The 27,851-nt window shown below is 39.2% G+C and overlaps 1 protein-coding gene across 1 annotated transcript; it reads right to left on the bottom strand.

Moving 5' to 3' along the window:
• Positions 1–680: 680 nt before the first annotated feature.
• LOC114557592 (tryptophan 5-hydroxylase 1) lies at positions 681–21,644 on the bottom strand. Its single transcript, XM_028581144.1, has 12 exons — positions 21,568–21,644; positions 21,048–21,151; positions 13,071–13,217; positions 12,578–12,761; positions 10,375–10,475; positions 10,207–10,274; positions 8,201–8,397; positions 6,920–7,055; positions 6,676–6,802; positions 2,782–2,877; positions 1,265–1,398; positions 681–890 (listed from the first exon to the last, which is right to left on the bottom strand). Exons 2-12 carry the CDS (start codon positions 21,141–21,143, stop codon positions 716–718), a joined length of 1,461 nt encoding a protein of 486 aa, XP_028436945.1. The 5' UTR covers positions 21,144–21,151; positions 21,568–21,644; the 3' UTR covers positions 681–715.
• Between the last annotated feature and the right edge of the window lie 6,207 nt (positions 21,645–27,851).

Genomic DNA, 27,851 nt, shown 5'->3' with positions numbered 1-27,851 from the left:
CTAATGTTACTCGGTACGTAAAGTTAGCTCTGCAATGTTGTACTTAGCTTAGACCTCACAATGCATTGTGTTTCTCACTTCCGCTAAGTTATTTTTCATAAGACGTGACATGAGTGACACATGCGGGTAGGCCAAGGTGAGAAGAGGGAGATTAGCTAAAGTTAGCGGACATATTTATAAAAAAAAAGTCACATTCAAATAGTAATTTCAGCATTCGAATAGTATCGGTTTTTTTTACTATTCGAATTATATTTAAATTTCGGTATTCGTTCCAGCAGCCCTAGTGTCCAGCGTTCCACACTGAATGTTTTCACCGTTTCGAGTGCCGCAATCGGTTACTTATAGTGCGCTGCATTTGGCCATACTTCGTCAGCGTAAACACACTATGTACTCAAAATAGCAAGTGTAAGTACAGAAAAACGCGATTTGAGACAGAGCGTAAGCCTAACTTGAGGCCAAGTGCTCTCTGCAGCTTACAGGCCTGTCCCATGAAGGAGGCACTGAGAGCTGTATGATTATAACTTTACTAAAGATAATCAAATCACTACAGCTTAGTCCAACTATTTACTTGGATTAAGGTCAGTATCCTAGTTTCGTGAAACCCATTCTCACCAACCCCCCATCCCCATCTAATCTCCCACCTAGTTATGTATACCCAGCCCAACCCACTGGTCCCCACCCAAACCTTTCAACCCCAGCTAGCCTCTTCTGACCCTCAGACTCTCAGGTCTTTGTTGAGTCGGTTCAGGGCGTCTTCTACAATGTCCAGCTCATGCCGGATGTCTTTCACCATGTCATTGATGCTGTTGGTGTCCTTCAGGACGTCCACGCTCTGGGTGTATGGGTCGTAGCGTACCGTGAATGGACGCCAAATGGTCTTTGCAAACTCCCTGCAGACACAGCAAAGTCAGTTATAGCCACAGCCTAGTTCAACCTTCTACATCGCTGTAGCATTGTAGCTAGAAAATCATCCAACCAGCGTTTTGTGTGTAGTCATTTCAAAACAATTCAAAAATATTATCTCAAAATGACAAGAGAAATTCCAGGATCCTTCGCTACAGTGTAAATCCCCAACAAAGGGAGGACTTTGAAATACACTGAATTTTAATTGAACTAAATACATGAACATAAAATCACACTGTGAGTTACCTCCTTGATGCTTGGGTATGTTAACTGTCACAACATGGAGACTAAAAAAACTTTTTGCTGTTGGTAAAGAAATGGTTCACTTTTCTTTTTGGGCAATGCACTTATTTCTACTGACCTCATTTTGTTCTTGGCTTCCTCAAAGCTCTCGGAAACAAAGTAAACGTCTTGGAACGTAGTTATTTTGCACTCCTGGTTACAGGTCACCACGGGGTCAAACGGAAGGATATTGGCCTTGCCAGACAAAGCATGCTAATAGAAGAGAGAGACATATTGTAGACATTTACTGAGATAATGCTGCATAGCCACTTTATAATTAAATCAAGCCTGTGTATGGGGTTTATTTTTGTTCACAGTTTTTCATTTAGTTATTCCATATTTTTCAATTTGTAAATGTGTTTTTTTTTTAAATTAATTTTATTTTCTTGGGGCCGCGGGGTTGCACTTGAAACTATGGTTGCACGAGCTCGGTGTTACCATTCTGTAAATAAATACATCTGGACTGCAACCTGGGCCATCTCTGTTTTTGTGCCTCCGCCTCTGCCAACCTTCCAATGCCCTTCTTAAAAGGCAGGGTTGGTAATGTTGTTAAGCTAGCAAGATTTGAAACTAGCATCTACTTGGGGCTCCGTCCAACTTATTTCAGTACTAAAGATGTATTCCTTGCACCATGTATAGACTTGGGGAAGACTTTTGTGTGTGTGTGTGTTCTCATCCTGCAGCTCAGAATAAGTTGCAATAGACAGGCCTTATAAGGAATGGTTAGATCATTGGCCACACTGTTAGTAAAACAGAACTGTGGGTGCTTGTGGCTATAAGGTATGTGTGCCTCTGTGTGTACCATATCATTTTGTTTACATGTATGAATCCAAGGATGTCAGGTTTTTCTTCCTTTTAAGCATGTATGAGCTATTGAGCATGCGGAGGGTGTGTGTCTAAAGAGCTGGAAACATCTGCCCGGAGTGAGGAGAGGAACGCCTTCCAGCCAAGAGGATAAGAGATGGATTTTGGGCTAGACGGGGTTCATCATTTGATAGAGACTTTGAAACTTTGTCATTTTGTGAAACCACAATTGTGTTTTGTAAACCTAAATGCTGGACTTTCAGTAAACTTGCTTAACTGAACTCTTCGTCTCAGATTAATCCTTGTGTTCTGGCAAACTTAAGTCCGATGAAAGAAGACGCGGGAATTAATAAATTGGGAGTCAGATTTGACAGGCCTTAGGGCCTTATTTTAGACATAATTCCTTACACTTTCCACTCAAAATTCACTTGGCTGGTAGTAAAAGCTCGCTAAGCGTTTCCTCTGAACACCTATTGCTTTAGATTAGCTGATGTAATATGGATTTGATTGGTTAGGTCAGTATTAGTTCATTCATTTAAATTATTATCATTAGGAAAAAATAAATCAAATGTTCAAATACTGTTGCTATATTTACAATCAATGGCGTTGTGGTAACAAAGGAACTATAATATGAAAAGAAAAGGTTTCTCGGTCCAGAAGTTATGATCCAAAAGGCCACATCTTCAGCAAACTTTCTTTGACTACTAAGCAGTTACTCATATGGAAATTCACAGTATAGAGAAAGTGCAGCAGACAAACCTGTTTAAAGTTAGACAACAGGTGACGTGTTACCTGGAGTTCACTGATGGAGGAGAGGAGTCCAGCTCCATAGGCCCTGAGCCTGCCATCCTGCTTACACAGACCAAACTCCACCGTGAAGAAATAACACTAGAACAAAAACAGGTTGTCATTTTGACATCATCCTAGTCATACACAGTCTTAGAATGTAAGTAACTAAACCAGGGGTCTTCAACATTTTCTAGGCCCCATAAGTGAAAGAGAGACAGAGCAGGGACCCCCTCCTACTTATGTTGTATAAAGATTTAGTTGCATATTAAACTGGGCTGGATAGATGAAAATGGATGGATCAGTATTTATATTTATACATCACGTTTTAATGTGAAACATACATGTGAAAGGCACAGTGCATCCTTAACTTTAACTAGAGGGAATCATCAATATTGTGTAAATTAAATTTTTGTTTTTTTGTTTTTTTAGGAACAGGCCGATTTATCTTTGCTAATAATATGTTGGATTCATGGTAATGTCTATTTTCAAGCATATTCTAATTAAAAAAAACAAAAGGGGGGAAAAAGGGGACTGAGTACCAGGGCCCTTATGTGAGGAGGGCCCAAAAATATGCTAGAATGAGTAGCTTTGGATGTGGGGAGGGGCCCATATAAAATGCCTTTCTATAGGGCCCAGAATTTTGTGCTACGCCCCCTGGCCCACCGTAAAGGTTAACTTGACCAATGGGCAGCAGCCGGAGCGGCAGCAGCCGGAGCAGCCTCGAAACACTACCGGCCCAGCGGGAAAATTCCTGACTCTCCCGATTGTCACTCCGCCTCATGCACGTATTCAAAATCAATCAAAGGAACAGGAGTCTTCTTCTTCTTCGCCCAGAAACAGAAAAAGGAGATTGAAAAGCACAAGAGACCGGCTTTTTGAAGCGTGAAGGCTACCGTAGCTGTAATAATTTGAACTGTGTGGTGCGAGAGAGTTGATTGCAATATACGACCTCAACGCTAGACGGGTGAAATTCCTACACATTGGACCTTTAACTAATAAGGAAATTCCATTACAGTGTTTCTGAGGTTAGATGGCATGTTCAACTTGTTCATGTAGCTGATTTGCTGTGTCAAGTTGAAGCAACCTCAAAGAAAACGAGAAAACGACTGCAGTGCATTAACATCCTCTGCTTTAATGGGGGACCATTGAAGGATTTTGTCCATGTAAGCACAAGCAACTTTGTGTTCATTCCCAAAATGTTCAGCAAGAAGGGATTTAGCTCTTTGGTATCCCTGACCAGAGGGTAAATGCTGACAACTCTTTACGAGGTCTCTTGGCTGACCCCTAGTGTACTGCTCCAGGTAGTGCAAACAGTCACTAAAGTTGCTGACTTTTCCTTCCACACCATTTTCAAAAGCTCAAATAAAGGATTGAAACTCAAGAGGGTCACCATCAAACATAGGAATATTTCTGCCTGGCAGGCAAGTTGCCAAATTTTGCTGAACCAAAAGTGCAGTGATGTCATTCTGTCGGTTATTATTGCTTGCTTGGTTCACATCAGGTCCATGTTCTGTATGTTGAGCATCATAAACCACTTGCGTCATTTGTGCTTGGGTATTTCTTGTAACTGGTCTCATGTCAGTTTGTGTTACTGCAGCTTGTTTAGGCCTCACAGTCACTGTTTGTGTCCCAGGGTGAGATTGGCTTTTGACATTACTTTTATCAACCCTTTCTGGTACAAAATAATCAGCATCAGGATTTAATCCACTTGTTCTTTGGGCACTGCTCTTTTCAAAATACGAGTTGATTCCGTCAGACACTTTAGAACCAGACTTTGAGTTCATTTCCAGCACATGAAGTTTTGCATTGGCTGCAGCCAGTTTTGTTTCCAGAGCCAGTTCTTCCTCTTTGGCTTCCAATGAATGTTTCTTGTTTAATGCAGCCACTGCGCATTCTTGCAGATGAGGTGGACGATAATCTGGATAACCGAGAGTGGCCTGGAATGAATCTCTGTCACACATGAAATGGTTGAAGCACAGTCGGACTGTCCTCAGGTTTAATATCATCAGAAGCAACACTTTGGTTATCAGGAGGTTCAACATCATTGTCCTTTAATTCCACATCTGGGTGGCCAGCATCAGCACACCAACTCTTCACCTCTTCAGTGAAGTCATAAAACATGGTTCTTTTTTCATGAAAATATTTCTTTTGTCTTTCAACTTCATCCTCTGGTAAATTCAGATTTAAGATGGATTCATGCGTGTCATTAGCTTCCTAGTGACATTTGATGAATTTAACCAGCTGAGATTGCACACATTTCACATTGTCAGGGGATTCCATCAAATCATGCACTTGTTTCATGTACCTCTTGGCTTGTTTGCATTTTAAAGACCTCTTTTCTTTACACGTTTTCACATAAAATGCCAAGCCTTTCACTGTGAGCTTGACAATCCGCTTTTCAGAGCATGCAGACGCTGTTTCACTCACGATCTTTGATGCAGTGTCGGACATTATCTCCTTAACTTGGACCTTTAAGACTCGTTTAATGTCCACACTTCATTTGCAGTATTTCAGATAATAGAGGGAAACATTTTTCATTTCATGACATGCCTCCACGTCGGAGATTTTATGAATGCATGCGGCTCCGTTGCGGTATTGCGCAATCTGGCTGTGTGCATCATCCAAAGTACAACTTTCCTTTCTTTAAAGTCCCAGTGTTCATCAATATGCAGTGAAACAGTGACTCAAGTACTCCAATAGTAAAGCCCTTTTCCAATACAGCATCCTGGGTTAATCTTTTCACATACCAATGCTGCTGCGTGGCTTTAAGCGTTGTCCGTAGGCCGCTGACTCTCCATGATACTCCAATAGTTGTCTTTTCCTCGTTAGCAATCCAAATCTTCCACAAAGTCCATTAACAAAAATCAACTTCAGGGCACCTTGAAGTGGAACACCTATACATGTAGACTTCACCTGTGGCTAAGGCTGCTTGGTACTTTCAAAACAAAAGCACTAACAGATACTTAAAATAACCAAAATAAAATACTAATGATATCAACAAGCTTATGTAGCTGTATGATTCAGGCAAAACATAAGTTAAATAAATAAATATGTAACTATTAAATATAACAAAACAAGGAATAGCTCCCACACTGACAATGCACACTCAAAACCTTAAAGTCCAGGTAAAGCAAAATAAGTGATTTCTATCTAAACGAATTCTACAAATATACTTATTGAAAACATAGAGTGTGTGTAGTACTGGGTTAGCTGCGGCGGTTGGAAATGAGAGTGGGCTGCACGCTGTGCAGCCCACCACACACTTCCAGTGGTCATAAGTGACAATTGAGAGGCATTACTTTTATATTATACAGTAGTCTATACAATGTTTCTTTTGTGGAAAAGACTGCATATTATACCTTTCAGGCCTGGTCACATCAACATTTTAAATGGCAACATTTCACTGGACCGAAGTAATCAGTGGATTCACTAGAGTGGTCAAAGTAAATCAACATTCATTTTTCACCTGAAGGTCAACTTTGGTGAACTTTGACAAACAAATCTGTATCTTTTAAGCAGACCCAAAAGGAATCTGCAGATTCCTTTTTAGGTTTCAGCGCTGACCCAGAATGAAAATCTGCGAAATTTAGCAGAATATCTTTTTTTTGCTTGTAATGTTAATGTTAATTTAGGATTACAAAGAAGGGATGTGGGGCTAAAAAGACACCTAGGAGACACACAAGCAGTCAATATGAACATGAACTGGTCTCAATAAAATGTATGTTGTTCTTTTTAACACTACACTGTGTCTAATTGTTACAACACCAAATCTGAACACAGAAGTTCCACAAAAATAACGGTGCCAATAAAAATATTCACCCTTTTAAGTTTTGGTCTTCTCTTTGGTTTTGAGCGTGTGTGTGTGTGTGTGTGTGTGTGTGTGTGTGTTTTTCTCACTGTGGCCAGTTTCTGTACAGCATCATCTGAAGCTCCCAGCGATGCTAAACCAATTTCTTGAGAGAACTGGGCGAAGCTGGGCTCAGCAAGCAGAGGAACGTGTCCCAGCAGCTCATGGCATGTGTCTCTGCATCAAACACACATTTCAGAAGGAAAACGCAGGTATATTGCTTCACTGAAAAACTGAAAATAAAAAAAAATGGTAGTATTAAGTGAAAGTCTGTGTGTGTGTGTGTGTACTCACGGTTCAGGTGTATACAAAGGCTCGGAGCTGTGGCGGACATACTGAGTGCAGTGGAATACTCTGAAGGCCAGACCCGCTAGAAAGTCTCTAGGGGAAAGGTACCCTGCTACTGGCCGAATGATGAAGCCTGAGTGCTCTGCGCACACACACGCACACACACACACACACACACACACACACACACACACACACACACACACACACACACACACACACACACACACACACACACACAGGCCTTTTGATACTTCTTTGACTTTGTTGTTTCCCGTTTTTGTCACAAAAGGTAACTTTAGGCCCCGATCAGACTGGGGCAGCTTTTTTAAAATTATTTTTGATGTGAGTAGTGAAGCATTTTGCTAAGCAGCATTTTCTTTTTTTGTCAGAGCGCCTTGAACGCCTCAAATTAAAAAAACATTCACAAGAAAAAGCCCCAACTTCATGCAATTTCCCAGCAAAATAACAACTGGCTGAGGATGGGTGATTCGGTGATTGGCTAGCTAAACATTGTGCCGTTGGCAGGGTTCAGGTTAAGCTACCTAATGTTAACGTTAACTAGCGGCTACCTAACGTTGACGTTAGCTAGCGCTAGCTGACACTAGAGATTTCTAGTCGGCAAAATTTTTTGGGCTTCATTTAATAAACATAACCTGTAGTAGTACACAATCGTATGTGTATTGTTTTGATTACAATGTGGGGAATTACTTTCCGTTGCCTATTTATTGTCTATTTGTTTCTATTTCTCACCGTTAATCACTGGCATCTGTACAGCATCAACAGGGGTCGCCATTGTTGTTTATGTTTGTCTGACGTCAAAAACTGTAAATGGGAGTACAATGATCTGGTACGAGTAGAAGGTTGTGAAAACACGAGTTACGGGTTGCCCGGAACACAACATACGAGTAGGGAGTGTGTTTGTGAGCGAGTGAGCGAGTGAGAGAGTGACGGCGATTAGCTCCGGAGCGAGTACCACCTCTAGAGTCTCATAGTGAGAGAAACAAAGTGTCTCCCCTGTTCTTTCTCACCACGGTGGGAAATCTGTAGCAGGGAAAGTTAACCCTCTCCTTGATTTCTTGTTGTTTATGGAGAAGGAGAACCAGGAAATGAGTCGGGGGAAATGCAACGCTACCAAGCCACGGCCGAGCGGCGTGCGTCGCCGCGACGTTTAGTTACATTTTTCGACAGGTGCACGTCAGGCTACGGCGTAGGGTCGGTATCTCCATGTACCTACGTACGTAGCCACTGCGTCAATTTAACTCAGGAGCATAAATCATGCTTTACCCTTGAGGAAGTGTGAGACGTCCTCCAGCTGGGGGATGTTGTCCTGGCTGTAGTTACAGTGTTTGGTCAGCAGAGGGAGGTTGTTCAGATACTCCCTGCAGGCGTGGCTGGGGTACAGCTTGTTGAGCTCCCTGAACACCACGCCCCAGGTACGCACCTCCTCGGTTGTGAAGTCGATACGGAGAATAGGATCGCCACTGACAGACAAAGAGTTAGTTAGCTCATTGACGTCAAGATAACAATATGTTATACAACTTTGAGAGATCAAATAAAAACATAGGGGAAACAATGTAGCAATGTCGCGAATGAATAAATACGGTGTCATTTTGTAGTACGGTATTGGTGTATTCCAACAAGCATTACTTTGGTTTAACTCTTAACTTCATAACTGTCAACAAAGTGTTTCTTTAGTTGAAGCGGGTTAGATTAAAAGGTGCTCTAAGCGATGTCACGCATTTTTTAGGCTACAACATTTTTTGTCACATATAGCAAACATCTTCTCACTATCTGCGAGCTGCCTTTCCCCTGAACACACGCATTGTCAAAAAACGCATTGTCTCAAATCGTCGATTACAGTAATATAGGTAAGCATCTCTAAAACACATCTTCATCCTTTAAATGTAGTTTACAATCAGGGCCATAGCCAGGGTAACCTTTTAACTTAGGTCCAGCACTCTTTAGCCCTTACTGTAAGTCACGCATTGCCAGATCTCCACAGCACTGGAGTATCATGGTTTGGCTACATGAGGTAACATTCTGATATAGGGGCTAATAATGTTCGGCTTTAAAAACAGCAATCTAATTTAAAGCTACTCCAAAATAATTGGCTGATGCACAACTCCTGATAAATTTAATAAATACAACAGTGATATACCGGACCTTGACACAATGAGGGAGGTGATAATAAAACTATGTTCATCTTATCTGTGAACATTCCACTTGACTCTAAGATGATTTTGTTGCACCTGTATCCAAAAAATCTAAATCTGAAACCCCGAGAATATAAACTTATGGATTTTGCTATCAGCAGGCAAAAAGGACTATAGCTCTCATTTGGAAGAAAATGGAGGCGCCCAATTGGTGCTTGGATCGAGAATATGGCGCAATGTATGTCCATGGAGAGACTGACATATATATTGTATTGTGAGGCAAATTGGGGGTGAATGAGAAAATCTGGAGGCCATTTGACCGATATGAATTTCATTCAAATTGTATTTGAATGAAAATGAATAAAAACATTGTTATTAAAAAAAATTAATGTTCTGCTTTGTTTGTATTTCTTTAAATCCGGCACCGGATGGCAGGCGCCGGATGGCAGGCGCCGGATGGCAGGCGCCGGATGGCCGGCATTATCCTGGAAATGTAGGCCTACTTTCGTTGATCCAGACTAGACTTTAATGTTACTCTGAGACATTTTCATGGGTTACTTTTTGTTTTGAAATACATTTATGCAACTATTCTTTATATTTAAAACTTAATTTCATTCCATACACACTCAACATCCTTTCTTTGTTGAGTATGATTTCTAAGGACAAGCCTTTAAATGAAAAGTCGCTTCAAATGGGAATAACTTTCAAAAATCACACAAAACTGTTACTTCAATACTTATTTGCTTGTTTACCCAAATATTTCAAAATAGGATCTTTATGCTTTGTTATCCTGATTTTTCTCTCTTCCTTTTAATAGCTTATAGGTTCCATTTCCCAATACTATTAAAATATTTTTTTTTCACTGGCAGTTCCTAATTCATTTTGTTTTGTGTAGATGATGCATATATAATAGAGATGTACGTGGTTTGGGGTTGTAGGGGAACCTGTTTGCTTAAGTGTGTTTTGATATTTTATATGTTGCCTTTATTGATTGTTATTGTCCATGACCCCAAGATGAGATTGCACATCAAAAGGGGTTTATCCTTACATTATGGAAATGTCACCAAAACCAATTTCATGCATCAAAGCAGAAATTAAATCATTTGCATTTGCAGTCCGAGAAACAATGGAACTTACATTTTGTAGCTCATAGCCAAATCAGCAAAATATTTTCTTCTTTTACGGTAAATGTTGTCTTGAAATCCCTGCAAAAACACACTCACAATCTCAGTTTACGTTTTCACAATTTCCTTATTATAAAAGTAAAGAAAGTATCAGAGGTACTCTGTAACATACTGTACATACCGGATGATCGGCATCTAATGCAGAGCCGTACATCAGAACCCTGTTGGCAGACAGATCCAAATCAGAGATCTTCTTTGGGAACCAGGGTACACCGGCCATATCTGAAATACAATTCAGTTCAAGTTCAAATTTAATTATATAGCACATTTAAAAAACATGAAAATGCTTAACAAAAAAAAGAGGATAAAATACACAAACAAATATATCAAATAATCAACAGTAGAAAAGGTCAAGGTGTCAAAACTCAACAGGAATTGAAAGCCAACAAATAGAAGTGGGTCTTAGCCCTTGTGTTGTCTTCCTGTCGATTGTGCAACTTTTAGTTTTTCCTGGGTCAAAATTTCAACAAAAAAAAAGTCAACGTTTTGGTCGTCTTTCCCCCCCCTTTTTTGTCAATTTCTTTCTGAGCCTTTTGACGTTTTTGTGTTTTTTGCCTCCAACATTTTTAAAGCTTTTGCAGACATTTTTTGTTCACGTTTTTGAAGACTATAAAATTTAATAAAACATCCAAATTTAAAGAAAGTAGCGGGCTGATCATTTATTTTACTTGTGAAGAGCATTGTGTGGAACAATCTGCATTATTTTTCAGAAAATTTGGTTGAAAGAAACCCACTTTTCTGATAAAGATTTTTTTTTTTTAAATGCATTGTTCAATTTTGACCCGAGGATAACACGAGGGTTAAGCAAGGACTGGAGAGTTTCAGCGGTCCAAGCGATTCTTATATTTGAATCAGTAAACTATTCTAAAGATTTGGAGCCGCAACCGAAAAGACCTCGGCCACCTTGGGACTGCAGATGAAAATTAGCCTAAGGCTAACTCTGGTGCAATGCATCAAATGGTCACATTTATGTTTTAATTGCACATTGTCCCTTACAAATAAAATTGAAACTGAAACTTTATTTTTTAACCTGGATCTGGGAACATGGGGGAGCGTCTGATTGGACAACATCAATGCTTTGGCAGGAGTGTGAACAAGTGTAAAAGCTCAGCTAAACAGGAAGGCGACAAAGCATTTAAAATCTTAAAAACAATCAATAAAATCTTAAAATCAATCCTGAAGCGGATAGGAAGCCAGTGGAGCGAGGCAAAAACTAGGGATAAGGTGCTCACGCTTTATAGTCCCATAGAAGCCGAGCTGCTAAACAATTCAATTTCAGCTCAATTAGAAAACTGTTTCTGCTCGGGTGTGTAGCCATGCCCTGTGAATTACATTTGAACTATACACTATTAGGGCTGGGTATCATTCAAAAATTAATGATACCGGTACTGATACCAATACTGTGACATAGATACCATACCGGTTCCAAAACAATACTTTTTTTGGAAATCAATTTTATAAAACAGAAAGAAATAACATTACGGCACAAATCTTTTGTTTATTTTTCAGCTCTTACTATGTGAGCCCCGTGTCTGTGCGTAACGTAGAGTTTTTTCCTGCGTGTCTCTACGACATATAATGTTAGACAGACAATCACAGACATTAGATCTTGGTAGAAGCATGCTGCATGCTTATTGGTTCACTGACGCTGATGAGATTTACTACTTAGGTATTGAAATTGGGTATTGAATGACGAGGCATTTTTTTCAATACTCGATACTAAGGAGACAATTCGGTCGGCGCTTCAAAAGTATTGCCAGACCTTTCTCCACAGCGCTGTGGAGGAGGGCCTGGCTAGTCCACACAGCATTCCGGGATGGGAGAAAAACGTGCTCTGGTTTATTGGTATTTCTTTAAACCAAGCGAAGCGCCGAACGGAGCAACGGTGCCGCTGCAAAATAGCCTCGGGAAGGAACTTGTTTTGGTGGACGTTCAAAAGTTGCTTTAATCGTGCAAGAGAAAACTGAGAATGGACAGATAGTCTAGCTATCTGTCTGGATTTACCCTGCAGAGATCTGAGGAGCAGTTAACCATAGTCCTTAGAATTACCATTAGAATTAGAATTTAGAATGCCAACACAAAGGAAGCGGAAGGTGGCGAACATCCGACGGAATTTCCGGCAGCACCGGAGCAATCCCGGAAGTGGGAGGTCGTCGATATAGACTATGCGGTGCCTAAAAAGGTATTGAATTGGCTATACCCAGTGTATGGCAGTGTATGGCCCAGCCCTATACACTATTAATGTTGGTGCAATATACGTTTTAGGCATGAATAGATAAATACTCTTATTGTAAATCAGTTCAGTCAAAAGTTATATGGCCTACCATCATCAGGTAAAGTGGAGTCCTCACATGGAGTAATCTCAACAATATCAGTATGCTTCCTCAGCAGCTGAGTCAGCTCCTTGAGCTGTTCATGGTCAGTGTCACAATCCACAAAGATCTCAAAGTCTGAATTCCTTCGTTGGGACTTGCGGGACTCAATATGAACAAGGTTGACGTGTTTTTCCTGCACATACATACATACATAACAGACAAGATGAACAAAACGTGGGAAAAATCCAATCCGGATCAAACTCTTCCGGAGATGATCATTTCTTTTTTTCTTTTTTTTTTTTTCTTTTAACCTTTATTTAACCAGGAAGAAACTCATTGAGATTAAAAATCTCTTTTTCAAGAGTGTCCTGGCCAAGGCAGGCAGCAGTACAACCACACATACAGTACATTTACAGTACATTTCAACAGAAAAGATTCAGCAATTTGAATTTAAAGATGACAGAGCATGCTTTTAAAACTGGATATACTGTAAAACTCCTACCTGGAAAAGCCTGAGTGCTTTGACAAGACCACCGATTTCATTTTTCAGGGAGAATATGATAGTCGCAACCCTTTTCTCTGAGCTGGTGGGCCTTCCAGCGGCGACGCTCCTGTTTTCCAGGTTCTCATCACATTTACTGAATGTAACCTTTAAAGAAGAGTATAAACAAGGAAATGACCAGAATTTTTTATTTATTTCATTTGAAATATGACAAAACATAACCTTATCACAGAAACACTGCAGTTTAACACTGTGATACAGAACAAATGCATATTATTAACGTTAAGTGCGTAATGTTAGATGTTTGATTTTGATTCACTATTTGTGTTGTAGGCTTGTTGTTTCATGCTATTTCGGTCACTATCCTGGTGACTTGTAAAACATTAATGGAAACTGTTTAGTCCGACTCTGCTTTAATTTGCAGGTGTATTAAAAAACTTTTAGGCAGACGCCGTCCTGCCCGCGATATTACGAATCCCACTATGGCCACGCCAAGACCCGCCCTTCAATAGCATTTATTGGCCAGGCGTCCATTAGAATGCAAGGTAACGTAACTCCATTTGTACAGGTCCTATCCCCTGACCAATCGGCTATCCTAACCTTAACCACTCAAGGTTAAATGCCTAACCCCAACCAATCGAGCTACTTCGTAGGGCGAGTCTTGGCGTGGCCATAGTCGGATTCGTAATTCTGCGTCCTACCCTGCCATTTTGACAGCAACTGAGCTAACAGCTACGTTAAATCAGTTAGCTGGCCCGTCTGGCTGCGCAGAGGGCGGCTGAGCACACGTCCCTTGAGTCTGTGCAGTGACAGCTGGGTTAAAACTGTACCTAGTGTGTGGGTTGTGTGTGTAGATTGTGTTTCATAGACGATCTGGCAACATGGCTGACGTCAGGAAAACATCCAAAACTTATAGATCTGTGCAGGGTGCCATTTGTGAAGAAAGCAGAGGGGTTGGGGATGTTTTTTGATCATGCAGAACAAAACAAAACATGCAAGAATCAAATCCCCCTTCCAATACCATGGATATAGTACCACTCGGCCAGCCATGTCAAAACACTTATTTATGAACTTCAACATTCAATGGAAAATAATCAGAAAAATGAAATAACTCAACGTGGTGTCAACATAAAACACAAAATACAGTGCTTTCAAGATGGAGGCGAAATCCCGAAAACAAAAACACTTTCACCCAGGAAGCGCTCATTTGTTCCTCTGGAGTGTTTTGATCCAAACCATCATCTCGTTTTGGCGCCTGAACTTAACGGTCAGGTCCGCATGACCCTCACTCTTTCTGGCTAAACTCCACTACTACAGGCGGCCCCTGAAAGGATCGTCATCTGGCGGTGCCTGTACCCGGTTCACAGTCACCTATTGGCGGCTAAACAACTGCCGCTGGTAGTCGGCGTCCCGGCTACCAGCTCTGTAGCGGCTAAACGCGTATACCAAATGTCACTCTGATTTTATTGTTCTATGGAACGATAGACTGTTCACGTTACAGCGCTTTACTTAGTTTAATAATACTTATATTTTAGGTATATAAAGTCTATTGGTGAAGTAGATGATAACTTCGAGGGGGAGTACATTTTGTCTCCACAGGGGATAAAAAATAATTCAGCAGAGGCAGGGATATGTAGACCAGAAAGAGGGAAATCCCACGCAACCCCACCCGGCAAATCGCACCCTGTATCCATGTTTGACGATTATTCATATTCAAGTTTGAGGGCCAGGCAAGTTTCCTGGGAGAAACAACAAAACGAGACAGTGCTGGGGGACAGCCTTAAAACACAGGAGAAACGTGAGAGAACCGGGAGCGTTTGCTTGGCAGGTATGTTGTGGGATGTAGCTTGTTTGAGCCTGATAAATGAGATGTTTTAATTCATCTATTTCCATTCAGTCTTTATTGTAAAACATGTATTTCCTAAATTTGTTGTTCACTTTAAAACCTAAGTTTGCACACAGCCCACATTGTCAGCTCGAGTGTACCTTTCCCCATTAGTTAATTTACTAGCTAGCTAACTTGCCACATGGCAAATTTCACATTGTATGTATTTGACAATTGAATGGATTTATTTGGCAAATTAATAGATTATGTCTGCTTGTGCTTATGATATGGTAAAAGTTTTCTGTCTATCTGCACATGACATGGTTAATACAGTAGGAACCTGCGCAAATAACCCATAGATTTCCATTTTATTCCAGTTATTTCACATGGAAAGTTACTACCTTAAAGCAACACTAGAGAACTTTTTGTACCTTAAAATAATGTTTCCAAAATTGTTTCAGTGGTTCATCAACTCGTAACAGGGTGAACGGCACTTCTGCATTCGCTATAACCGCACTATGCAAGTTTGCCAGATCGGGTAGCGGATCTGTAGATTCCTTTTCAAACATGTAGGGGGACCGAAGCGGGAAAAGTTCCCTAGTGTTGCTTTAAATATTCCCAGAATATTGCAACCCTAATGCTAGCAACAATGACTTAAAGGGATACGCCACCGTTTGCTGAAATAGGGCTTATCACGGTCTCCCCTGTAGATAGGTGGGCCAACGCATTTTTTGTGCATGCATTGTTTTAGTCCGGTGCAACACCGGCAGCGCCGCCGCTAGTTAGCTTAGCTTGGTGAATGGAATCCTATGTTGCCGGTTAGCATGTTATCAGTAAAAGTCAGCCAACAAAAGACAAAAAAACAACCTAATTACTTGCACTGAGACAAAAAATGCGTTGTCCCACCTATCTACAGCCAGGGGAGACCGTGATAAGCCCTATTTCAACAAACGGTGGCGTGTTCCTTTAAACATGCAGCTTGGAAAGTCCTGTAAATGCTTAACGTTTAAGTCCTGAGAACACCGCTGCTAGGCAACGACAACAAAAAGAGACAACACAAGCCTACTCCAGGTTCAGTGACAGTTTGAGCAATAATGACAACAAGTTATTTTTTATAGAAGTAACCAACTGTAGCTTTAACGTTAACAGTACATATGGAGAAGCCACAGAGGCTAACAAATAGCGAGTGGGAAGTGTTGGGTAGTAATATAATAACATAGTTACATAACGGGATTACCAAAAAAAATGAACCCAGATTACTTTTGAAAAAATGTGTTAGATCATAGGTACTGTACATTTTCTAGGATGACAAGATTACATTTTTGATTACGACTTCTAAATATGACAAATTCTTTGTTTCATACCAATTCTAAATGCTGAATATGTTCTACTGTATATCAAAAGAAGTTACTCCTCACAGGTTACCAGTTTTGTTAATGGTGATTTAAATAATATGTTTAGATTTTTAATGATGATTTATGGATGACTGAGTTTCTATTCACATTGAAATGGAAGACAAACATTTTGAGTGAGTGCTCCTCTTGCTTTACAAAATCAAAGTCTTCCAAAGTTCTTTGATTAAAAGACAGCAGCTACAAAAAGGAAACGGCATCCCGCATGTTGTAGACCAGTCTGGTTCTCAAGCTTTTTTCAATAATGTACCACCTTTGAACAGTTTTTTTTTTTTAAAGCCATGTATCCCCTAACCAGCACAAATTATTTTTGGTAGAAAAAAAGAAATTCTATATTACAATATATAGGAACAATACAACGATGTCAGATTTACTAAACAGCCTTGTACCTGGAAAACATTTAAATGCTGATGAAAAAAAAGGCGACAAAAACTTGGAAAAATACGGTAGAAAGGAGGAAGTAAGGCAAGAATAGGTCAAAAATAGTAATACAAACTTCGAAGGAAAAAAAAGCACAGTAGAAAGAAGGAAGGCAACACTAGGGCGACAAAAGTGAAATTCAAATAAGCGACAAACTTTGAAAAAAAGTGACAAAAACTTTTAAAAAAGCAGAAAAAAAAACTTAAAAGACAGTAGAAGTAACTACAACCTTGTAACTGAAAAACATTTAGCAAAAAATGTCACGTTACCCCCTGCAGTCCTTCAAAGTACCCTTACTACGGTTGTAGACAACATACAGTGCACCTGCAGTCTGTGCCAGAACTGTTTTTGTAAGGGTAGTTTGATTTGACAAATGTAAATGCTGAATATGCAAAATGCATTTTATCTGCATTGGAAATGTTTTGAGATGTTTTAAAGAGAAAAGAAGAATATTTGTGGAACTCAAATTTTTCTGGCTGCGTCAAACAGTAGGCCTATTGTAGTACTCGAGACTTGGTCTTGAGACCAATTAATGAAGGTCTTGGTCTCGGAATCGACCACATTTTTACTCGGCCTCGGTCTCGGTCTCTGATGAAGAGGACTCTGGATTTTATTTCAAGACCGGTCAAGACCACAACTGCAGAGATCTCACTAAATTGCCTCTGCGTTGTTAACATCATTACTGTAATTGGATGTAGAACTTCCTGCTTCAAATGCAACCAATATGGGAAGATTTTCATCCCTCAAGTTTTTTTTCTAACATTTTTCACAATGAACTGAAAATGCACTCCTGCACTTTTTTCTGCTGCTAAAAATTCTATATATTCTACATCCACCTCACTGTGAACAATCAGTGCTCTGATAGAAGTCTACTTATGCCCTGTCTTTTGTTGTAGTAAATGCACTTTATATATCTTTAATGTGTGTGCACTAAATGTAGCCAGTTCAAATGTTGTTTTTATATATTTTAAATGTAGCACCACTTGATCTTGGTGAAATGTTGGTTCGTCTCACTATATACACAGTGTATATGGTTGAAATGACAATAAAACCCACTTGACTTGACTTTACAATAGACCTTTTTCACGGCAGACATGTTGACATGTCATAGTAGGAAAAGCACAGGTGTATTCAAAACCATTAATGACGGCTGCATTCCACTTACTTACTGGGACACTTGATGGAATTGAGCCATCGTTAAGGTTATCAATTTCAGCTGTGCTTTTCCTACTATGACAAGTCTAAAATGTCTGCTTTGAAAAAAGGTTCATAACACGACTCATTTCTAATTTGAAATGTGTTACTGTTAAGCCCCCTGTCCCCGGCCCCTTAACATGCACACTCCCAAGAAAGTGAGTCTCGGAATCAGAAGAAGATGTTCGGTCTGCCGGCACTGGTCTGGTCTTGACTCGGTCTTGCCCTGCCTTGGTTTTGGTCTTGACTCAGTCTCAACCCCCCAAAGTCTCGGTCCTGTCTTGGTCTCTATACTTTTTTGGTCTTGGTGATGACTTGGTCTCGGTTTAGGGGGTCTTGACTTGTCCCATTTTTTATTATAAAATGCAATATTTTCAACGTTTTATTTTGATGTTATTCAAAAGTAATTCAGAAGTATTGAGATTAGATTACATTTTCTTTGTAACCCAATAGATTATGTTATTAATTTGCTTTCAGTAACTGACTTCATTTCAAAGAAATCTGACCCAGTGGGTATAGCATGCAGGAAATGCAAGCAAAAAGATGAGGCTGTTGGATGCATCAACATTTTCCTCAATCACAAAGAAAAACTCTATAACTAAAAGCACAATATATTAATTTGTCATGCTCTGCCATTTCTGAAAACATCAGCAAACACGTCACAACTCGGGAAAAATTCTGAAAATGTCTATACTTTGAAGGTCGTGAATACCGCAAGAGGGGGGCATTCATATAAACTATTCTCGTGAACACTACAAATTCAACCCCATTTAACCCTCCTGTTGTCTTCGGGTAATACTTGACCTGTTTTCAAAAAGTCCGAAATTTGGGTTTCTTTCAAGCTCATTGTCAGAAAAATAAATAACATGGATGGTTCCATACAACGCCCTTTACAAGTAAAATAAATGATCAGTTCACTACTTTCATTGAATGTGGGTGTTTAATTCAATTTTAAAGCATTTGAAAAAAAATAACTGAAACAACGTTGAAGAAAATGACAAAAATGTTGGGGAAAAAAAAACAATAAAAAGCGCAGAAAAAAACCAAATCAACAAAAACATCGAAAAAGGTGACAAAACAATTTTGAAGAAAAAAAAAAAAACACAAAAACGTCAAAAAAAGTGTCAAAAACTTCAGGCAAAGCGACAAAAGTGTCGAAAAAGACGGCCAAATAGTTTTAAATTATAGACCCAGAAAAAACAAACATTGCATGATCGACGGCAAGACAACACAAGGTTTAAAGACAGCTTTACTCAGTCTCTCTTTCCTTATAGTGCAACACCGGTGTTGTGTCGAAGTCTGCTCCCCCATCAAATGGTGTTTCCCTCCTGTTGAAATGCGTAGCGCCCCCATCCATAGTAATGGTAGGGATAAGCTTTGGGTCAGGTTTAGGTAGGGGGACATTGAGACGAAAAGGAGCATTTCTAATATTCCCCCAAAGACCTTCTTTTTTCTTCCTTTTAATAAAAAAACAAAAAAACTACAATACCTTTAAACATGTCGACATTATGCTTGACTACAAAAAGAGATGACTCAATGTGATTTTAGTTTGTTGTCGTTTGTTGACTTCGGTTTGTTGATTTCAGTTTGTTGTTTCACTTTGTCAAACATGCTTGCAAATCAAGGCTGCGATATGAGGAAAATATGCAACGCGATAATAATAACAATTTCTTCGTGGAAAATCGCGATAACGATATTGCATGGAAACAGATATTGACGTGTACTCACTTCTTCTGCTTTCAGAATTCTGTTAAAATAAAACAAATTGCTTGATGAATTTTTCCAACGTTCCTTCATTGATCAAATTGAACACTGAATTGAATATAAAAGGCAGCACTAAAAACAGAATGACAGTTACATTTTAAAGTGCAGTTTTCTGCTGATAAAAGAAATCTCTCTAAGTGTCTCTGAGCGGCGAAAGGCTGCGACATATCGCAATGTGTTTATGTTGACAGTTGATATGATATGATGATGTAGTGGAAGTTTCCTTTGCAGCAGGGGTAAAGTTTGAAACAAATAAGACAGTTGAAACTAAACCAAGTTTAGGTTTTTGTATTTTATTAAAAATATATTTGCAAATATAGGAGCAACATGATTTCACAAAAGGCACAGCAGCCCCATGTGGAGTCAGTCCCTCAAATGAGTGAACAGAACACTAGGCTCATATGCATCTTCAGAGTGACAGCACACACGCACTTGGCTTATTATGACGCTACAGTTTTTACATGCAATCTGACACACATGAAGACAATCGAAAAACACAAGAGACATCTCGGAGCCATTTCGCCTCCTCCTCCCTGTACGACTTTCACCCCCCAGTTACATCTCAAACTGGCATGGGAAAACTAGAGATAGGGGCTACAAGGTCACCCTAAAACTATCTGTTCAGACAGACAGTGCTCACATTATGTTCCAGACTTTGTGATTCTCACTTAGTTAGGATCAGAATCTCCATGTGGGAATGAGATAAACTCTCTTTCAGTATTGTAAGAAAATTAAAGTAGAAATAAAACATAAAAATATAAGGAATTATGCTTAAATGTAATTTTGCCATTACATTGATAAAAAAAAAATATATATAATATATAATGTGCACTCCAACTATGTAGGGAGGTCCCCATGTCTGCATGTATTTTAAAACAGCTACAAAAACATAAAAATAATCGTTGTCCACCCCCCCCGAAAAAAGAGACAAAAACGTCAAAAGATGACAAATCTTGGAAAAAGCGCCAAAGACTTCGGGGGAAAAAAACGACAAAATAATAATAAAAAAAAAAAAAAAAAAAAAAAAAAGTAAAAAATAAATAATATAAAAAAAGCGTAAAAAAACATTGAAAAGGAACAAAAACTTCGGAAAATGCCTAGTTTTGATTAATGTGGGGGGATGGGGTTATAAACCCCCACCCCCATAAATTGCACTATGTATCTTCTGTACCTTTTAACAGACATTTAATTTTTTTTTTTATCCAAAAAACGGCAAAAGATCGGTGAAAAATCATTACAGAATATAGGTAGGCCATATTAGCCCGTAGGCCTATTTCTACGGACTTTTCTTACAGTGTGCAGCCCTGTTGCAAATGCTTGTCAAATAGACCCATAACACTAAGCATCATTAGTGCTACTTACTTCTTTGCTGATCTGCTTCTCCTCATTAGCACGGTTTGCTGAGTCAAAAGCCTTTCCTCTGTGTGACCCCTGGTCTCCACACTTGTTGGCGTGCATGCCTGTTTCTAGATCAGGAGGAGAAATGTTAATGGTTGCTCGGTTAAGCTGTTTGTTGTGCACAAGCTACAGCTGAGCTTGAAACTAGATGACAGTTACAGGGGACCTGCGAGGTCTTAAAAGTCTTAAAATATTGTTCACAAAAGGTTTCACATTTGTATTGTCCTTTCATAAGATTAAATAACTCCTCCATTGTTTCGTCACAAAGCATGTATGTATTGAGTACTACAATAAAATGTTGTATTAAGTTCAAATAGGCCTACTGAGTAAATAATTATTTGTATAGCCTAAAATCCTTTCTGATATTCCATTATATCCTATGTGCCTTTGCCAGTATGGTCATGGAGTTGGAATTCTAAATGGTATTAAGAAGATCTTAAAAAAGTCTTAAAATTTCACTTGTGAAAACCTGAGGGTAGGTTACCTTGCGTTAGTTCTCCAGAAGGAAGATAGTCTCTCCGAGCTGTAGACGACTCCGGTAGCTCCAGTAGGAGTCAGCAGCTGCACTGGCACACCGAGCCAAACGCTGGGGTGTTTATGAAGCTGTAGTGGAGAGGGGAGGGTGCACGGAGAGAGGGAGCAGCCTTTCCTTTCAGCTGGAGGGAGATTAGTACATGTCACGATGCCCGCACACACGCACGCAAACATGTGCACACACGTGTGAATGGCGCCTGTAGTATGTAAAAGTGCATTTAGTAGTCTAGTTGTTAAGACTAGAAAAGCACTATATAAATATAGTCCATCTACACAAACACACACACAAATGTGTTCTTTATTCTGATGATGCCAACAATGATGCCAATATGTCATTGTATATATATATATATATATATATATATATATATATATATATATATATATATATATATATATATATATATATATATATATATATATATACATATATACATACATATATATATATATATATATATATATATATATATATATATATATATATATATATATATATATATATATATATATATATATATGTACACTCACCTAAAGGATTATTAGGAACACCTGTTAAATTTCACATTAATGAAATTATCTGATCAACCAATCACATGGCAAGTGCTTCAATGCATTTAGGGGTGTGGTCAGGTCTAGACAATCTCCTGAACTCCAAACTGAATGTCAGAATCGGAAAGAAAGGTGATCTAAGCAACTTTGAGTTGGTCTGAAAAAGAATGGTCTGAAAAAGGAAAAACATCTAGTATGGTGCATTCCTGGGGGGTGAAGATGTGCCGACTGATTCCAGCTGATAGAAGATCAACTTTGACTCAAATAACCACTCGTTACAACCAAGGTATGCAGCAAGGCATTTGTGAAGCCACAACACGCACAACCTTGAGGCGGATGGGCTACACCAGCAGAACCCACCGGGGAGCACTCATCTCCACTAAAAATAGAGAAATGAGTCTACAATTTGCACAAGCTAACCAAAATTGGACAGTTGAAGACTGGAAAAATGTTGCCTGGTCTGATGAGTCTCGATTTCTGTTGAGACATTCAGATGGTAGAGTCAGAATTTTGCATAAACAGAATGAGAACATGGATCCGCCATACCTTGTTACCACTGGGCAGGCTGGTGGTGGTGGGGGTGTAATGGTGTGAGGGATCCCTTTCGCCTTCAGAACTGCCTTAATTCTTTGTGTCATTGATTCAACAAGGTACTGGAAGCATTCTTTAGAAATGTTGGCCCATATTGATAGGATAGGGTCAAACTTGGTATTAGTATGGTGTTCCTAATAATCCTTTAGGTGAGTGTATATATACATACATATATACATATACATATATATATACATACATATATATATATATACATATATATACATACATATATATATACATACACATATATATACATATATATATATATATATATATATATGTACACACACATATATATTTATACACACATATATATACACTAACATATATATATATATACATATACACATATACATATATATGTATATGTGTATATGTATATATTTATGTGTATATATATATATGTGTGTATATATATATTTATGTGTATATATATATATGTGTGTATATATATATTTATGTGTATATATATATATTTATGTGTATATATGTATGTGTATGGAGTACTTTCCATAAGATCATCTCTCAATGCAAATCAAACCAGCTATTAGGCTAACAGACATAAAACCATGCCAATCTCTAGGTATGGTGAAGGGTATGTGATGATGGGGGGGCTATTTTAATTCCAAAGGCCAAGGGAAAGGATGCATAGTATCCATGAAACAACTGGCCTTTAAAAATATAAATCTGCCTGCCTCTATGGGAATTTAACATTGGGGTGTACTCACTTTTGTTGCCAAAAAACAGACATTAATGGCTGTGTGTTGAGTTATTTTGAGGGGACAGCACATTTACACTGTTATACAAGCTGTACACTTAATACTTTACATTGTAGCAAAGTGTAATTTATTCAGTGTTGTCCCATTAAAAGATATAATGAAATATTTACTAAAATGTGAGGGGTGTACTCACTTTTGTGAGATACTATATATATATATACACACACACACTGTATATCTGTCTACTGTATGTATATATAGTCATTTACACCATAGATCTCAACAACTCTCAGCAAATTACTTTCACTGTAGAACATTTTATGGAAATGTACATTTAAGCCTATGAAAGACAAAAGAGGTTTAGATTAAATTAACAGTGTGTACATGGTATATCCCAACAAACAAAAAAAGCCATTTGGTGCAAATGCTACTTTTTGAGATGTGTTTATGGCATTTTTAAAGCATTTTGACTGCAGTGCTTCATTTTGAAGGAGATGTGAGGCATTTTGCATTTTGTGTGTGTGCAATTTGGGGAATTGTGTGTAGAGTTTTGAAAAACTTGGGAGAGATAATTTTGAAAACGTGTGTAAGCAGATGTAAAAAACTGTAGCCTAACCGATGAGGCTCCAGGAGTAGTATCAGATGTGTGAGTCATTGTGAAAGAGCGCCACCTGCCCATTGACACCTCGTTGTGGCCGAACATGGTAATGCAGCCTATTTCTCCCGGCCTCATGGCGCTCTAGATGAGGGTTCGATTCTAAAGAGACCACATTAAAAAATAACAAAACGACAACACAGTCTAATGGGCTCGTATTTTCAGCAGACAAAATAACTGAGAAAGTACTACAGTGGCAGCCGTGGCTAAAGGAAATGTGGTTTAACTTAGAGCCCACCTCACCATGACCATATACCTGATTAAAGTTCCTATTTTATGGATGAGCCATGAGAATTCGTATACATTCATTTTACATGGCACATATCAGGCGTTACCCACAATTCCAATGGGCATCTTCAGCCAAATCAAAGGCAATAATTTGAAAACTAAAGCAATTTAAAATCTGAAAACAGTGTATGCAGTGACTATGAGATAGAGAGAGTGTGTCCGACATGGGAATGAACAGAGAGTGTTTCCTACATGGGAATGAAAAGAAAAAGAAAAATGTGCACCGTCAGTGAAACAAGGTAGAGATTGGAGTACTTTAAATACAAGTCGATTCCCTTCTTATATCTGTAGGTAGCGGTACAGCGAGAGTCTGAACTGTATGACGCGGCTCATTCATAAGGGTTGGCATTGATATTGCGTTGTAGAAATTGATACTACCTCTCTCTATCTCCCCAATCCACAGCAATAGTTGCTACATGTAGCACGTCTGTCAGCGAGGACTCTCAATGCCACCTTGAGATGCTACTTACATTTTTCAATTGCTCAATACTTCATAGTTTTTTTTAAGCTTTTACATACTCTTTTAATGTACTCTTTTAATGACCTTTGGCATAATGCAGATAATAGGCTACCTAGCCTAATGCTCTGGTGTCTGTTGGAAGACTTACATTTGTCTGACTTTGTCTCCATAAGACCTGACGCCTCACTTCATGTCTAAACAGTTTAAAATTACAGTAGCCTAATAAATTATTACTACAGGCTTCAGTGGAGAAAAGGGCAGTGCGAGATCTGTAAACCGCATCAAATCTCCCTTTTATCAAGTAAAATTCCTTCAGGAGTAGTTTTAGAAACATTCTTGAAATGATCGGATGCCAATCACCATCAACTCCCCTGACATCTGTCCCTCTGAAGTGGATGAATTCACACATAGTGTCCGCTTTTTCTAAACATAGAGGCTTTACCGGGCTTTACTGTCTCCCCTCGACAGCAGTCTAAATGTTGAAAGAGCGCCACCTGCCTATTGACCCCTTGCTGTGGCCGAAAATGGTAATGAAGTTTATTTCCCTCCGTCTCGTGTCGTGTTAGACGCGGGTTCGAATCCACGTGAGGAGTGGCCACATTAAAAATGACAAAACGACAAAACACGATGGGCTCGTATTTCCAGCAGACATAACAACTAAACAGTACTACAGTCGCAGCTGAGGCTAAATGAAATGTGATTTATCTTACAGCCCACCTCACTTTAAACCGTGCTTATAGTTAGCTAAATAAAGTTGTGTGGGGGGGGGGATACTGGGAACTAAGCAATAGGGCCTTTCTGAACAGGCCGACACTGCGCCGACAGTTACACTCTAAAAACTCCTGGGTTTTTTCTTCAACGCAGTTTCTGGGTTATTTTTTCAGAGAGTAACCATTTTCTGGTTTATGGGGCTATTATTTTGACCCAATTCCTGGATTGTTTGGGTTGCTGGGTTATTTTTCAAAGAGTCTCTCTCTCTCTCTCTCTCTCTCTCTCTCTCTCTCTCTCTCTCTCTCTCTCTCTCTCTCTCTCTCTCTCTCTCTCTCTCTCTCATTTTTTGTTGGAGGGGTGTATTTTATGGAGTTATTATATTATCATGTCATCATAGTTTATAATATGAACTAATCACACTTGTGTGTAGTGTACATTATGATAAAACAGTATCACCAGTATTTGTAGGAGGAATAAAGTGACACACCCTCTAAACATGGATAGAAGAAACACCTCCTTCCATCTCTACCCCTGTAGAAGAAGAACGCCTCCTCTGTCAGAGGAGGGGCGGGACTGTTGATACAACGTATGTACATATCGTCATTTCAGAGCGAAGGAACTACTCATCCCATAAACCACTGCACACTAGATGAGTAACTGTATTTGAAGTAATGCAGGAAGTGTGCATTTACAATGTGAGTAAATCTACTGAAATGGCCACCACACCATAACAGAGGAGTGGGATGCATCAGATAAGAATGCAGAGGTTTAGTCTCTTATTTCATGTCTGTAAAAAAAACAGAAAAACAAATGATGTCTAGTTGTATGTCATTGCCAAATGCAAGCCACTACAATAAAATGTGGGACGGGGTCGTTCCTTTTTATCCCATATTATTTTGGAGGAGATAGTTAAGTTATATGTTACCTAACTCCTGGGTTAAAAAGGGCCCAGGACCAACTAATTTCTGGGTTAATTCAACCCAGGAGATGGGGTTGTTCTTTTGTCTCTAAAGTTTGGTTATTTTAACTACAATGTTGGGTTAATTTAAGCAAACATTTGGTCAGGTATTTAACCCAGAAGTTGGGTTATATTAACCCAACATTTGGGTCAAGTGTTTAACCCAGAAGTTGGGTCAAAAAGAGTAACCCAATTTTTTGGGTTGAAATAACCCAGAAATTAGTTGGTCCCTTTTTAACCCAGAAGTTGGGTAAAACCCAGGAGATTTTAGAATGTATAATTGCACTGTCGACACGAGGCAGAGGGAAATAAACTGCAGCCCGGTAAAGCCTCTATGTTTAGAAAAAGCGGACACTATGTGTGAATTTATCCACTTCAGAGGGACAGGTGTCAGGGGAGTTGATGGTGATTGGCATCCAATCATTTCAAGAATGTTTCTTAAACTACTCCTGAAGGAATTTTACTTAATTACCGGGAGCAATCAGTGACATGCTGGAGGGTGCTGGAAAGTGAATAAATAACAATTACGCAGCGCTTTTGGGCACAGCCGTTTCTCTCAAGTGAAACTAAACGGACATCTCCAGGATCCTAATATCGCCAGCAACTAGCCTAATCATTGTAAGTTAAACGTTTCTGTTAACAAAAAACAGGCACTTGACTGCAGGCTCAAGTGGCGCGGCCGGAAGATCTTGCACTGTCTTTTTCCCCACTGAAGCCTGTTTTTTTTTTCATCTCCTGCAAAGTAATTACTTAGGCAAGTTAGGCTGCCCTAATTTTAAACGGTTTAGAAATTAAGTGTAATCTTTAATCAGGTATGTGTTGATGGTGAGGTGGGCTGTAGCCTAAGCTAAATTTCCTTTAGAGGGAGACAGTAAAGCCCGGTAAAGCCTTTATGTTTAGAAAAAGCGGGCACTATGTGTGAATTAATCCACTTCAGAGGGACAGATGTCGGGGGAGTTGATGGTGATTGCCATCCGATAATTTCAAGAATGTTGCTTAAACTACTCCTGGAGGAATTTTACTTTATTAAAGGGAAATTTGATGGGGTTTAAAGGGGTGATAGAATGCAAAACTGATTTTACCCTGTCATATTTGAATAACGACAGTTCGGTGGGAAATAAGAATTTACATAGAAGCTCAAAATCCCATTGACACCCCTTTACTATGAAAATCTCATATTTTGAAACTGCCGCTGGAAACGGGCGAATCTCAACAACGCTGGAAATTGACGTCAACCTCCCAAGACCTGTACCTTTGTCACGCCCATGGGTGTTAGAGAACGTTTACGCCCCAACAT

This window comes from Perca flavescens, chromosome 1 (genome assembly GCF_004354835.1).
Source record: "Perca flavescens isolate YP-PL-M2 chromosome 1, PFLA_1.0, whole genome shotgun sequence".
NCBI lineage: Eukaryota > Metazoa > Chordata > Actinopteri > Perciformes > Percidae > Perca > Perca flavescens.
This window is presented reverse-complemented; position numbering and strand designations above follow the sequence as displayed.